This window comes from Macaca nemestrina, chromosome 1 (genome assembly GCF_043159975.1).
Source record: "Macaca nemestrina isolate mMacNem1 chromosome 1, mMacNem.hap1, whole genome shotgun sequence".
Lineage (NCBI taxonomy): Eukaryota > Metazoa > Chordata > Mammalia > Primates > Cercopithecidae > Macaca > Macaca nemestrina.
In genome coordinates, this window is record NC_092125.1 from 108,655,961 (window position 1) to 108,670,185 (window position 14,225).

General features: G+C 46.1%; 1 protein-coding gene across 20 annotated transcripts in view; it reads right to left on the reverse strand.

Moving 5' to 3' along the window:
- Window positions 1-14,225, reverse strand: part of LOC105497845 (phosphatidylinositol-4-phosphate 5-kinase type 1 alpha) — a 54,721-nt gene that overhangs the window by 15,784 nt on the left and 24,712 nt on the right. For 6 of the 20 annotated variants that reach the window (XM_011769304.3, XM_011769317.3, XM_011769314.2 and 3 more), the window contains 7 exons: window positions 11,407-11,441; window positions 11,280-11,315; window positions 8,825-8,905; window positions 3,806-3,936; window positions 3,240-3,357; window positions 2,902-3,054; window positions 1,120-1,419 (listed from right to left, as the gene is read on the reverse strand). In XM_011769304.3, the coding sequence (XP_011767606.1) occupies window positions 1,120-1,419; window positions 2,902-3,054; window positions 3,240-3,357; window positions 3,806-3,936; window positions 8,825-8,905; window positions 11,280-11,315; window positions 11,407-11,441 (854 nt within the window). The remainder of the gene's footprint in view (window positions 1-1,119; window positions 1,420-2,901; window positions 3,055-3,239; window positions 3,358-3,805; window positions 3,937-8,824; window positions 8,906-11,279; window positions 11,316-11,406; window positions 11,442-14,225) is intronic. The other 14 variants (XM_071085647.1, XM_011769306.3, XM_011769302.3 and 11 more) reach the window with 6 other exon arrangements.

Consider the following 14,225-nt stretch of genomic DNA (forward strand, 5'->3'; position numbering starts at 1 on the left):
GGGAGATGAGAGTCAGAAAATGGTTAAGTGCCAAACATGTGAAATCCCTATTGAGAGCAACAGCAAATGGACTGAAGAACGATATTGAAAGCCCAAGTGGGGTTGGACATCATAAATCTGTAGAGATGCCAGTATATATGCTTCTATAATATTCTTCAGCAGCACTCAGCTTCCAAAATATAAATTTGGATTTGGCAGCCAGGACCAAAATCTGAGGAAGGATGATGCTGGTGTGAAAATAAGCAGAACATTTGACTATGAGGCCCAGGCTAGCTAGAGAAGGAAATAAATCCCACTGTGGGAGGATAAATGGGGAGAAAGCAAAACTGTAAAGGAAGGCCGGGCGCGGTGGCTCAAGCCTGTAATCCCAGCACTTTGGGAGGCCGAGATGGGCGGATCATGAGGTCAGGAGATCGAGACCATCCTGGCTAACACCGTGAAACCCCGTCTCTACTAAAAATACAAAAAACTAGCCGGGCGAGGTGGCGGGCGCCTGTAGTCCCAGCTACTCCGGAGGCTGAGGCAGGAGAATGGCCTAAACCCGGGAGGCGGAGCTTGCAGTGAGCTGAGATCCGGCCACTGCACTCCAGCCTGGGGACAGAGCAAGACTCCGTCTCAAAAAAAAAAAAAAAAAAAAAAAACTGTAAAGGAATAGCAATGAACTAATTAAAAGTTATTTTAAATACAGCCCAGGACATACGGTGCTAAGGAACAGAGTCCCATCTCCCACAAACTTAATGCTTAAGAACAATCAAGGCCGGGCGCGGTGGCTCAAGCCTGTAATCCCAGCACTTTGGGAGGCCGAGGCGGGTGGATCACGAGGTCAGGAGATCGAGACTATCCTGGCTAACATGGTGAAACCCCGTCTCTACTAAAAATACAAAAAACTAGCCGGGCGTGGTGGCGGGCGCCTGTAGTCTCAGCTACTTGGGAGGCTGAGGTGGGAGAATGGCGTGAACCCGGGAGGCGGAGCTTGCAGTGAGCCGAGATCACGCCACTGCACTCCAGCCTGGGAGACACAGTGAGACTCCATCTCAAAAAAAAAAAAAAAAAAAAAAAAAAGAACAATCAAGCTGTTTTAGTAACTCAGATTTTTTGGTGTCTAAATAACAAACTCACCAAACAGTCACGCTGCAGGGTCTTACAGAGAGCGTTGTACATGTCAGCATCCAAAAAAAGACCATCAGGGATGTCTTGTAAGAAGTCTAGGTCTTTAAATGTGGGAAGAGGCTTCTCTCGCTCTTTCTGGGAAGCCCGCCGTTTATAGGTTGAGCCTTTGAGGTCATATTTGATATGCATTTTTACCGATCTTGGTAAAAGATTGTTCATCACCACAATTCGAATGTTCTTGCCACCTGCCTGCACACAGTACAGTCCATAGAATTTAGGCAGCAAAGTCCGAGGGTTCTGGTTGAGGTTCTGAGAACACAAAAGTAAACAGAAGTAGGAGAACAACTTAGCTGATTTTCAGTGAAACTTGAGGGCAAAAGTTACCACCCATCCTCCCTTTATCTCCTATATGAGATTCAGACACAATCTGTCTGCCCATAAACCTACATCATATATGCTTTAAATTTCCCTATACATCTATTTCAATGATAAGTTCACCATCAAGTTGTGCCACAGACTCTCCAATACAGAAATCAGTCAGGATACCAATGTAAGATGGATAGATTTCTTCAGAGAGATTTAAGAGAAGACGACACCCTCTGCCCTGGGTATAGTATATTCTTGAGGGTAGTAAGGCAGGTAAGGATTACCTAACTTCTCCAGAACCTCCAATAGCAATCAGTCACAGTAAGGCTGCAGAGAGTATTATCAAGGGAAATAACCTACTTCATTCCCAAAACTAGAAGCTGAACTAAGAATAGAAGACGAAAACAGCCAGGTGCAATAGCTCATGCCTATAATCCCAGTACTTTGGGAGGCCAAAAGGAGGATCACTTGAGCTTAGGAATTTGAGACCAGCGTGGGCAACATAGCAAGACCTCATCCTACTAAAAATGTATAAAAATTAGGCCGGCCACAGTGGCTCATGCCTGTAATCCCAGCACTTCGGGAGGCTGAGGCAGGTGGATCACGAGGTCAGGAGTTCGAGACCAGCCTGACCAACATGGTGAAACCCTGTCTCTACTAAAAAATAAAAAATGAGCTTGCTGTGGTGGCGCACGCCTGTAATCCCAGCTACTTAGGAAGCTGAGGCAGGAGAATTGCTTGAACCTAGGAGGCGGAGGTTGCAGTGAGCCAAGATTGCGCCACTGTACTCCAGCCTAGATGACAGAGCGAGACTCTGTCACGAAAAAATAAAATAAGTTTACAAAAATTAGCCAAGCGTGGTGGTGCGTGTCTTTACTCCCAACTACATGGGAGGCTGAGGTGGGAGGATCACTTGAGCCCAGGAGATTGGCAACACTTAAAATAGAACAGATAAACAAAACCTCTTTTACCATAGAGAGGCAAAAGAAATAGGGTGAAAAGCACAAAACTGAACTACACTTTTTTTTTTGGAGACAGAGTCTTGCTCTGTCACCCAGGCTGGAGTGCAGTGGCACAATCTTGGCTCACTGCAACCTCCGCCTCCCGGGTTCACGCCATTCTCCTGCCTCAGCCTCTCAAGTAGCTGGGACTACAGGCCCCTGCCACCACGCCTGGCTAATTTTTTGTATTTTTAGTAGACACGAGGTTTCACCATGTTAGCCAGGATGGTCTTGATCTCCTGACCTCATGATCCGCCTGCCTCGGCCTCCCAAAGTGCTGGGATTACAGGCGTGAGCCACTGCACCCGGCCTGTACTACGTTCTTAAGATAGAAGTGCTGACAGTTTTACCCTGCTGAAGACAACCTCCCTAGTCTTGCCCAGAAGTGGGCAGCACAGGTGGACAGTGATTCTCTCTGCCTTACCATGTAGTATCCTGGAAGCAGCTTCTGCAGAAACTCCGCCTCTTTATGTTGGACTGTCTTAATAATGAACTCATCATCACTGGACACATAGAAAAGGGAACCACTAGCTCCAGAGCTGCAGAGTTCAATCAGCGGCTCACTGCAGAGGGAATACTGGGGCAAACAGAGAAGAACTAAGAGATTTAGACACATCAGGGCCTTGCCCAACATAAAAATCACCTACAGACGCAATTCTTTTCTAAATAAAAACCAGAGCAAGACTGTGGAGAAAAGGGGCCTTCCTTTGGGAATATCCCTCTGATACTGGAGTCACAGGGTCCTGATATCCAGGTGCTTACCAAGTAATCATCGGGCCGGATACCAAATAGCTCCCGGAAGTAGCGGAAGGCAACAGGTGCATAGGTCTTGAAACGAAAGTCATTGTAGTGATGAGCAGGGGTCAGGTTGCTCCCTTCACTGTGGGGTTAAACAGAGGTAGCCATAACTTGCCAGTCCCTATCATCCAGAAAATCTACCTTGCGAAGACACTCAAGAGTCACCTCATGGTTGGGGGAGTGGGGGAATACATTCTTCCTAAGAGAATCAGGGCCCTTAGATGAGTTACTTAGTGAGACAATGGCACAGCATGGACAGCAAGACATAAGAATAAGAAGGAATCATACTGCCTCCTATCCAATGCATGAGATTGTGTTTTACAGGTCAATCCATAGGACAGAGGCTAATGGAAGCATCTAGAGGACAGCATCTGCTCTCCGAACTCTCTAGTCCCACAACACCCTGATTATAACCAGGTTAAGAATTGGACACATGCCTAAACTGTCAGACCTGAACCCCTAAAACTGCCCTGGGCTGATTTGAAAAGGCCACATTTCCAGGACATGCTCCTGAACATTAAACTCTGTACCTGGGGAAGAAGATACTCTCCACCACGTAGAAATCTTGCATGAGGACATCACGCTCTGGTTTGGTACTCAGGCTCCCCACAGTGTGGGTAATGCCCAACTGGATGGCACCTTTCAAGGCTGATGAAGTTGTCTGAGAAACAAGAGAAATTAGAAGAAAATTCCTAGTATAAGTAGGACCATAACAATAAAAATTCAGAAGGGAGAAGCTAGAAGAAACACTTTAAAACAAATGTCCTTTAGTCTGAGCAATAGTTTAGATAACACTGGGACAATCCAGTCTCCCCATCCCTATGCTGTACTCTGCAATTAAGCTTAGTAAAGATTGGAAGGACAGTGAGGATACAGAGTAGCAAAGCTGGACTCTCTGAGCCAGCCTCAGCTAGGCAAGGTGCTCCTGTTGGCCCACCTAAACAAGAGTTCCATATCTGTACTTGGAAGACACATAGTATTGACAGAACATTGTTAGTTCCCACTCCTAAGGTTTCTGCCCCCAGAGTGTATCTGGAGCCCTCTAAACATTTCCTTCATCTGATATAGAATGTAACTAAAATTAACCAACATTCCTGGGTTTTTTTGTGTTTTTTTTTTTTTTTTTTTTTGAGAATGAGTCTCGCTCTGTCACCCAAGCTGGAATGGAGTACAGCAGCGTCATCTCGGCTCACTGCAAACTTTGCCTCCCCAGTTCAAACGATTCTCATGCCTCAGCCTCCCAAGTAGCTGAGATTACAGGAATGCACCATGATGCCTTACTTATTCTTTATATTTTTAGTAGAGATGGGGTTTCACTATGTTGGTCAGCCTGGTCTCAAACTCCTGACCTCAGGTGATCCACCTGCCTAGGCCTCCCAAAGCTCTGGGATTACGGGCATGAGCCACCATGCCCAGCCCTAAAATTAACTAATATTCTGATCTGACTGCCTGGTGGCAGAAACTTCAGTCCTCTAAGGAAGAGCCTGACTAGTGTCTCAAGGACAAAAAGGTGGGGTGGGTGCGGTGGCTCACGCCTCTAATACGAGCACTTTGGGAGACGGAGGTGGGCAGATCACTTTAGGCCAAGAGTTCAAGAACAGCCTGGCCAACATGGTAAAACCCTGTCTCTACTAAAAACACAAAAATTAGCTGGGTGAGGTGGTATGCACCTGTAGTCCTGGCTACTCGGAAGGCTGAGACAGGAGAATTGCTTCAAGCTGGGAGGTGGAGGCTGCAGTGAGCCAAGATCACACCACTATATTCCAGCCTGGGTAACACAGCAAGACTGTCTCAAACAAAAGGACAACAGTGTGGTAAAAGAGCTCTTAACTGAAGAAGAAAGCATGAAAGACAAATTATTTCTGAGAGTAGTATTCAGATTTAGAATTATCAAACTACGGTCAAAACACAAATGCAAGAGCCCCACTCTTACAATCCAGGATTCCAAGCCCGTGGGAAAGTATCGCATCATCTAGATCTTTGCTGTCTGATAACAGTAGCCACCAGGTACACATGGCTCTTTAAATTTAAGTTAATTTAAATTTAAAACTTATTTCCTCAGTCTTACAAGTGTGGCTTTTAGCTACCATATTGGATAGCACAGATACAGCACATTTCAATCATCGCAGAAACTTTGATTAGACAGCTTTGCTCTATTTGCCTCATCCCCAACCTCCACCGGACATTACTTATATTTCTACTTGGTCCTCAATGGGCATTAAATTACAACTAGTTTTGTTTGTTTTTTTGTTTTTTTTTCAGACGGAGTCTTGCTGTCGCCCAGTCTGGAGTACAGTGGCGTGATCTCGGCTCACTGCAAGCTCCGCCTCCCAGGTTGACGCCATTCTCCTGCCTCAGCCTCCCAAGTAGCTGGGACACCAGACGCCTGCCATCACGCCCGGCTAATATTTTGTATTTTTAGTAGAGACAGGGTTTCATCATCTTAGCCAGGATGGTCTTGATCTCCTGACCTCATGATCCGCCTGCATCGGCCTCCCAAAGTGCTAGGATTACAGGCGTGAGCCACCACGCCCAGCCTACAAATAGTTTTCTTAATGTACAAATAGGTCAAAGGAAAACAAATTATTACTGTTGTTTTTAAGTGTCTGCCTCCCCAGTTAGAATAGAAACTCATCTTTTTATTTCAATATTCAACATATAAAAAGAGCTGGCCAGGCGCGGTGGCTCACGCCTGTAATCCCAGCACTTTGGGAGGCCGAGATGGGCGGATCACGAGGTCAGGAGATCGAGACCATCCTGGCTAACACGGTGAAACCCCGTCTCTACTAAAATACAAAAAAAAATTAGCCAGGCGTGGTGGCGGGCGCCTGTACTCCCAGCTGCTGGGGAGGCTGAGGCAGGAGAATGGCGTGACCCGGGAGGCGGAGCTTGCAGTGAGCCGAGATCGCGCCACTGCACTCCAGCCTAGGCGACAGAGCAAGACTCCGTCTCAAAAAAAAAAAAAAGAGAGCTAAATGGTCGAGTGCTGTGACTCACGCCTGTAATCCCAGCACTTTGGGAGGCCAAGACAGGCAGATCACCTGAGGTCAGGAGTTCAAGACCAGCCCGACCAACATGGAGAAACCCTATCTCTACTAAAAATACAAAATTAGCCAGGCATGGTGGCGCATGCCTGTAATCCCAGTTACTTGGGAGGCTGAGGCAGGAGAATCACTTGAACCCAGAAGGCGGAGGTTGTGGTGAGTGGAGATCACGCCATTGCACTCCACCCTGGGCAGCAAGAGCAAAACTCCCTAGAAAAAAATAAAATAAAATAAAAAAGCTAAATAAGCCAGATGTGGTGGCTGAGGCCTATAGTCCCAGTTACTCTGGAGGCTAAGGTAGGAGGATGGCTTGAGCCCAGGAGTTCAAGGCTGCAGTGAGCCATCAACGCACCCACTGCATTCTTGTCTGGGCAACAGAGCAAGATCCCATTTCTCTTATTTATTTATTTATTTTTTGAGACAGAATCTTGCTCTGTTGCCCAAGCTAGAGTACAATGGCGCAACCTTGGCTCACTGCAACCTCCGCCTCCCGGGTTCAAGCTATTCTCAGGTCTCAGCCTCCCGAGTAGCTGGGATTACAGATGCCCGCCACCGTGCCCGGCTAATTATTGTATTTTTAGTAGAGACAGGGCTTTGCCATGTTGGTCAGGTTGGTCTTGGACTCCTTACCTCAGGTGATCCACCTGCCTCGGCCTCCCAAATGCAAGATCCCATTTCTTTCTTTCTTTTTTTTTTGAGGCGGAGTCTTGCTCTGTTGCCTGGGCTGGAGTGCAGTGGCCGAATCTCAGCTCACTGCAAGCTCCACCTCCCCAGGTTTACGCCATTCTCCTGCCTTAGCCTCCCGTGTAGCTGGGACCACAGGCGCCCGCCACCTCACCCAGCTAGTTTTTTGTATTTTTTAGTAGAGACGGGGTTTCACCGTGTTAGCCAGGATGGTCTTGATCTCCTGACCTCCTGATCTGCCCGTCTCGGCCTCCCAAAATGCTGGGATTACAGGCTTGAGCCACCACGCCCGGCCAAGATCCCATTTCTTTAAAAAAAAAAATTTTTTAATGAAGAGCTCAGTAAAAGTAATTGGCATGAGCCTCAGAGCCCATTCTGGGGACTGTCAGGTCCTTGACTGAGGATGAGTCAGTCCACCTCTGCTACTTGGGACAATGAAATAGAGAACGAACACAAAATTTACATAGGCCAGAAATATATCTCCAAGAAATCTTCACACCCCATATCAGACAAACTACAGATGCTAAATGGGAGACTGAACACTGTCCCTCAGGAAGCCTAAACCATCTGCAAATTAGTCTAGAACTCAAGAATTTGGATCCCTCAAGGATCCAGGATGCTTCTGTTTTCCCTTCACCAGCTCACTTTCCACTTTTTCACTATCACTGCTCCTTTCCAGTCCATTTGATATTCAGAGCTCAAAAAAGCAGATGTTCTAGGTACTATTCGCCAGCTAAATGACTGTCTTTGTGGGGAAAAAAAGGAGGCAAGACATGGTCAATCACCCCTGTGACTCCAGCACTTTGGAAGGTTTAGGCAGGAGGAATGCTTGAGGGCAGGAGTTTGACACTAGCCTGTGCGACACAGTGAGATCATCTCATAAAACTAATTTTTTATTATCCACATGCGGTGGTGTGCACCTGTAGTCCCAGCTACTCAGGAGGTTGAGGCAGGAAGATCACTTGAGCCAAGGAGTCGGAGGTTACAGAAGCCTCCCGCTACCTGCCTATGATCATGCCACTGCAATCCAGCCTGGGTGACAGATTGACACCCTGGCTCTAAAAAAAATTAAAGAGGAAAAAAAAATCTGACCTATTGCCTATATTTGTATAAACAGGCTGGGCTGGGACCTGGCCCTCTATTGATATATATCCAGCAATGGAGAAAAAGACAGAAAGACTGCGAGAGACATGGCTCCCTATGGTAAGATAAGAATGGTTTTCACGGCCTTCTTACATATTTACACCTAACAGGGAAACCCAGTTTCTTCAGCTCAGTAAAATAGCAACCAAAGCCAGATTTGTTCACTAAAAAAAATTTTTTTTTTTTTTGAGATGGAGTCTCGTTCTGTCATCAAGACTGGAGTGCAGTGGCACAATCTGACCTCACTGCAACCTCCACCTCCCAGGTTCAAGTGATTCTCCTGCCTCAACATCCCGAGTAGCTGGGACCACAAGCGTATGCCACCTGGCTAATTTTTGTATTTTTAGTAGAGACAGAGTTAGATCATGTTGGCCAGGCTGGTCTTGAACTCCTGGCCTAAAATGATCTGCCTGCCTTGGGTTCCCAAAGTGCTGGGATTACAGACCTGGGGCACCGTGCCCAGCCAAAAAAATTCTCATTTAAACATTCATATACACAAAGGAGACAATTTACCCTTTGAGAAATAAATTCTAAAGTCTAAGCTGTATTACGCGCAAAAGCTTAGGATACCAAGAAACAGGACAGTCAGTATGTAGAGAGTAATTTCAAGGAGACTGAGTTCCCAGAGTAAGCTGCTGAGCTCCTGGAGTACGATGAGAAGGTTCCATCCAGACACACCTTTTTGTATGTTGTCTCTCCTGAGGAATCAACACTTCGATGGCCTATTTTCTTGATGGGCATGCTAGAGGCATAAGGCACCTAGAAGAAGAGTCCAGATTATAATACAAATTCCCATGTAAGATACCAAATAGCTACCACAATGATGTATCAAAATAAACTGAAATATACTCTTTCTAGATTAAAAACATTTTACAAAACCTTCAGAAGATCTATCCCACACAAATATACAGCTATAATGTTGGTTCCCAATGAATTAAGTGGCTAAAATATCACAGAAGAAAACTCCAAAGGACACATATTTTCCCTTTGGTCCTCAGAAGACACAGAAAATAAAAGTGAATATTTTTGTTCTTTATTTTTTTGAGACTCTGCACAGGTATGAGCCACTGCACCCAACCAAAGGTGAGTATTTTTAAATACTAGCAGAAACATAGCTGGGTGATGGCCGGGTGCGGTGGCTCACGCCTGTAATCCTAGCACTTTGGGAGCCTGAGGCGGGTGGATCACGAGGTCAGGAGTTCAACATCAGCCTGGCCAAGATGGTGAAACCCCTGTCTCTACTAAAAACACAAAAATTATCCAGGCACGGTAGTGGGCACCTGTAATCCCAGCTACTCGGGAGGCTGAGACAGAGAATTGCTTGAAACTGGGAGGGGGAGGTTGCAGTGAGATTGCACCACTGCATTCCAGCCTGGGTGACAAAGCGAGACTCTCTCAGGGGAAAAAAAAAAAAAAAGAAAGAAAGAAAGAAAGAAAGAAACATAGCTGGGTGCTGTGGCGTGCACCTGTAATCTCAGCTACTCAGAAGGCCAAGTGGGGAGGATCATTTCAGCCTAGCAGTTTGAGACCAGACTGGGTAACATGGTGAATCTCCATCTCCAACTAAAATACAAAAAATTTGCCTGATGTGGTGGCATGCGTCTGTAATCCCAGCTACTCAGGAGGCTGAGGCGGGAGAATCACTTGAATCCAGGAGGCAGAGGTTGCAGTGAGCCAAGATCATACCACTGCACTCCAGCCTGGGCAACAGGGTTCGACTCTGTCTCAACAAAAAAAAGAAAAGAAAAGAGGCCAGGTGCAGTGGCTCACACCTGTGATCCCAACACATTGGGAGGCCAAGGCAGGGGGGATCACCTGAGGTCAGGAGTTCAAAACCAGCCTGGTCAACAGGGTGAAACCCTGTCTCTACTAAAAATACAAAAATTAGGCGAGCATGGTGGCGTGCACCTGTAATCCTAACTGCTTAGGAGGCTGAGGCAGGAGAACTGCCTGAACCTGGGAGGCGAAGGACACTGTGAGCCAAGATCAAGCCCAGCCACTGTACTCCACACTGGGCAACAGAGCAAGACTCCATCTCAAAAAAAAAAAAAAAAGGCAAGAAAGAAGAGAGGGAGTAAACCAGTACAGCAGTCTAGAAAGCTAGAACGTTATCCCTAAGAGCCAAGATGCCAGAGCAACAGATGAAATTACTCTTCATGATATCAATACGCATTAAGTTAATAAGCCAGAAGGCTGAGAGACCAGTGGAAACAGGATGTCACAGGTTTTTTTTGAGACAGGGTCTTGTCTCTGTCACACAGGCTAGAGGGCAGTGGTGTGATAATGGCTCACTGCAGCCTCAACCTCCTGGGCTCAAGCAATCCCAAGTAGCTGGGACTATGGTGTGCACCTGGCTAACGTTTTATTTTTTGTAGAACCCGGGTCTCACTATGTTGCAAAGGCCTGTCTCGATCTCCTGGCCTCAAGCAATCCTCCCACGTCAGCCTCCCAAAGTGTTAGGATTACAAGCACGAGCTACCGTGACTGGCTGGATGTCCCAATCTTAAGACCTGATATTCAAGTTCTATTCCTTCAGCCAAGGCCCTTAGTACCAGAAAACTCTCAGTATATCACCTGACAGATGCTGGAAGATGTTCTGAGAGAAAGCTTCAAGTCCCAGGTCAAAAGGGCCTGCATTCTGAGGCCCATTTCACAAAACCCAGGGGAGAGGCAAGAAGTGAGAAGAGGGTTAGGAAATACTCCATGGGAAGAAAGTTGAGCAAACTGACGATATTCTGGACAAAAAACAGAAACTTGGGAAACTAATAGTTTCTGCATAGCTCAAAGAAGTTCTTCATATTCATCGAAGGTATGTAATCAGGAGGCCATAACAGCAAAACTAAGAAAGTGAGCTTTAGTGTCAGACTGCCTGGGTTTGAATCCCAGCTTTACTAATCCCATTTAATAACTATGTAATCCTCACTTTCTTCATCTGTAAAACAGATAACAGTATTTGCCTCACTGTAGTTGTTTGCAGGATTAAGTAAGAATATCTTAAAGGGCACTTAGGTACCGTATTTACTTTTTGGTACACGTTGCATTTGGTACATTTAAAATGCTCAATAAATGTGAGATATTGTTAATATTTAAAATAAACTACAATAAAAGTTGAGTTGCATAATTTCTAGCCTACCAATGAGATGTAAGAATCCTGTTTAGCTTCCAAGACCTAAGTAGATAAAAAATAAAAATGTCATAAACAGGTTCCTTCTATCCCAGAATTAAAGTTTTAGTAACCATTGTATCAATATGAAACTCACCTCAGGTGCCACAGGTCTCTTGATTCCAGATGCTGCTAGGAGGAAAAAAAAAACAACAACACACACACACAATCATAAGAGTGTATCACACATTCACATCTCTATCAAGCACACTGAAGGCATCAGAGTTTGAGTCAAACTAAACATGAGTGTAAACTCTTGCCTCTTGCTCAGTGATACCAGATCCTTTTGGATAGCAATTTTATATGTCCCTCTCTCCTTCTCCATACTCACATAGGCCTTGTGCATATTCCATTTTTATTCTAGCCCCCTTTCTTACTCAAATATTCATATTTCCTCTGGGAAATATCACTTTTTTTTTTCTTTTTTTCCCAAGCTGGAGTGTAGTGGCATGACCTCAGCTCACTGCAAGTGATTCTCCTGCCTCGGCCTCCCGAGTAGCTGGGATTACAGGTGCCTCCCACCACATCCAGCTAATTTTTGTGGGTTTTTTTTTTTTTTTTTTTTTTTTTTTTTTTGACGCGGAGTCTTGCTCTGTGCCCCAGGCTGGAGTGCAGTGGCGCGATCTCGGCTCACTGCAAGCTCCGCTCCCCCGGGTTCACGCCATTCTCCTGCCTCAGCCTCCCGAGTAGCTGGGACTACAGGCGCCCGCCACCTCGCCCGGCTAATTTTCTTGTATTTTTAGTAGAGACGGGGTTTCACCGTGTTAGCCAGGATGGTCTCGATCTCCTGACCTCATGATCCGCCCGTCTCGGCCTCCCAAAGTGCTGGGATTACAGGCTTGAGCCACGGCGCCCGGCCAATTTTTGTGTTTTTAGTGGAGGTGGGGTTTCACCATGTTGGCAGGGCTGGTCTCAAACTTCTGACCTCAAGTGATCCATGCACCTCAGCCTCCCAAAGTGCTAGGATTACAAGCATGAGCCACCGCACCTGTCCCTTTTTTTTTATTTTTATTTTTTAGATGGAGTCTTGCTCTGCCGCCCGTTTTTTTTGTTTGTTTGTTTGAGACAGAGTCTCGCTCTGTCGCCCAGGTTGGAGTGCAATGGCACGATCTCGGCTCACTGTGAACTCCACCTCCTGGGTTCAAGCGATTCTCCTGCCTCAACCTCCTGAGTAGCTGGGATTACAGGCGTGTGCCATCACGTCTGGCTAATTTTTTGTATTTTTAGTAGAGACGGGGTTTCACCGTGTTAGCCAGGATGGTCTCGATCTGCTGACCTCGTGATCCACCTGCCTCAGCCTCCCAAAGTGCTGGGATTACAGGCGTGAGCCACCACACCCGGCCTTTTTTTTTCTTTTTGAGACAGAGTTTTGCTCGTCACCCAGGCTGGAGTGCAATGGTGCAATCTTGGCTCACTGCAACCTCCTTCTCCCGGGTTCAAGCAATTCTCCTGCTTCAACCTCACGAGTAGCTGGGATTACAGGCGCCCACCACACGCCTGGCTGATTTTTATATTTTTAGCAGAGATGGGGTTTCACCACGTTGGCCAGGCTGGTCTCGAACTCTTCACCTCAGGTGGTCCACCCGCCTCGGCCTCCCAAAGTGTTGGGATTACAGGTGTGAGTCACTGCGCATGGCCAATTTTTGCATTTTTTAGAAGAGATAGGGTTTCACCAACTTGGCCAGGCTGGTCTTGAACTCCTGACCTCGTGATCGACCTGCCTTGGCCTCCCAAAGTGCTGGGATTACAGGCGTGAGCCACCGTGCCCACAAGAGCAAAGTTAGGCTCACAGCAAGGTTTAATTTCCAATTTACGTAGACCTTTGTGAAATTCTAATCATCATCTCAAAGAACACGGCTCCTGCCAAAACCCTCAGCTGTCCCATCCCCCAACATACCCACATGCTTGTACACACTAGCAACTATGGAATCTGATTCTCAATGAGGTACTCTGCATGCTTTCAGTTGAGAATAAAAATGCTGATTCTAGACTCTTTGGTCAGCGCCTGGCCTATCCTCTCCTCTTTTAACCCAGAGGAAAGGGTTTAGAAGAGACCAGGGAGAACCAATAGCCAGCATCTGCTTCTAGTCTCGTAGTTACCACCCAGAAAGTAAGCTCCTCTGTATGCAAAAAGTCACTGAATAAAGTTAAACAAGGGAAAAAAAGCAGATAAGTAATTTCAATGTAGAGTGGCTTTGAAGCTTTCTTACTCCCTAAAAAGTTCTACTTTGCTACCTTTCCTAGTTTTATCACACAAACATGTAGCTCTAGGGCTGCTACACTCTTGCAAAGTACCTAGAATAAAGATAAGAAGATGTTGCTCCATGGAATTTTGGTGCCAACTGCTTAGCTATCTGCGACTGCAAAACTGGGACTAATTCCAAGAGTACGCAGAATGATGATGCTATTAGAGTCTAAGTAATAATACTCAGACCAAGTGACAAAGAGAGGAGCAGAATCAGGACACAAGACCTACTACTGTCTTCCTTGCCTAAAGTTTTGCCCCTGTGGCATACATCAGAGATCCAACCTACCAAGGAACAGAAGAGAAAAATATCATACCTATTTTAAATCCAAAAAAAGGAAAAAAAAATATATACACACACACACACACACACACACACACACACATATATAAATTTTTTTTTTCCTTTGAGACACGGTCTCACAATGTCACCCTGGCTGGAGTAGAGTGGTGCAATCTCTCTGCTCACTGCAGCCCCTACCTTCCAGGCTCAAGTGATGCTCCCACCTCAGCCACCTGAGTAGTGGGGACTACAGGCGTATACCACCATGCCCAGCTGATTTTGCTTTTTTTTGCTATTATTCTTTTTTGGAGATATGAGGTCTCACTATGTTGCCCAGGCTGGTCTCAAACTCCTGGATTCAAGTGATCCTCCCACCTCAGCCTCCTGA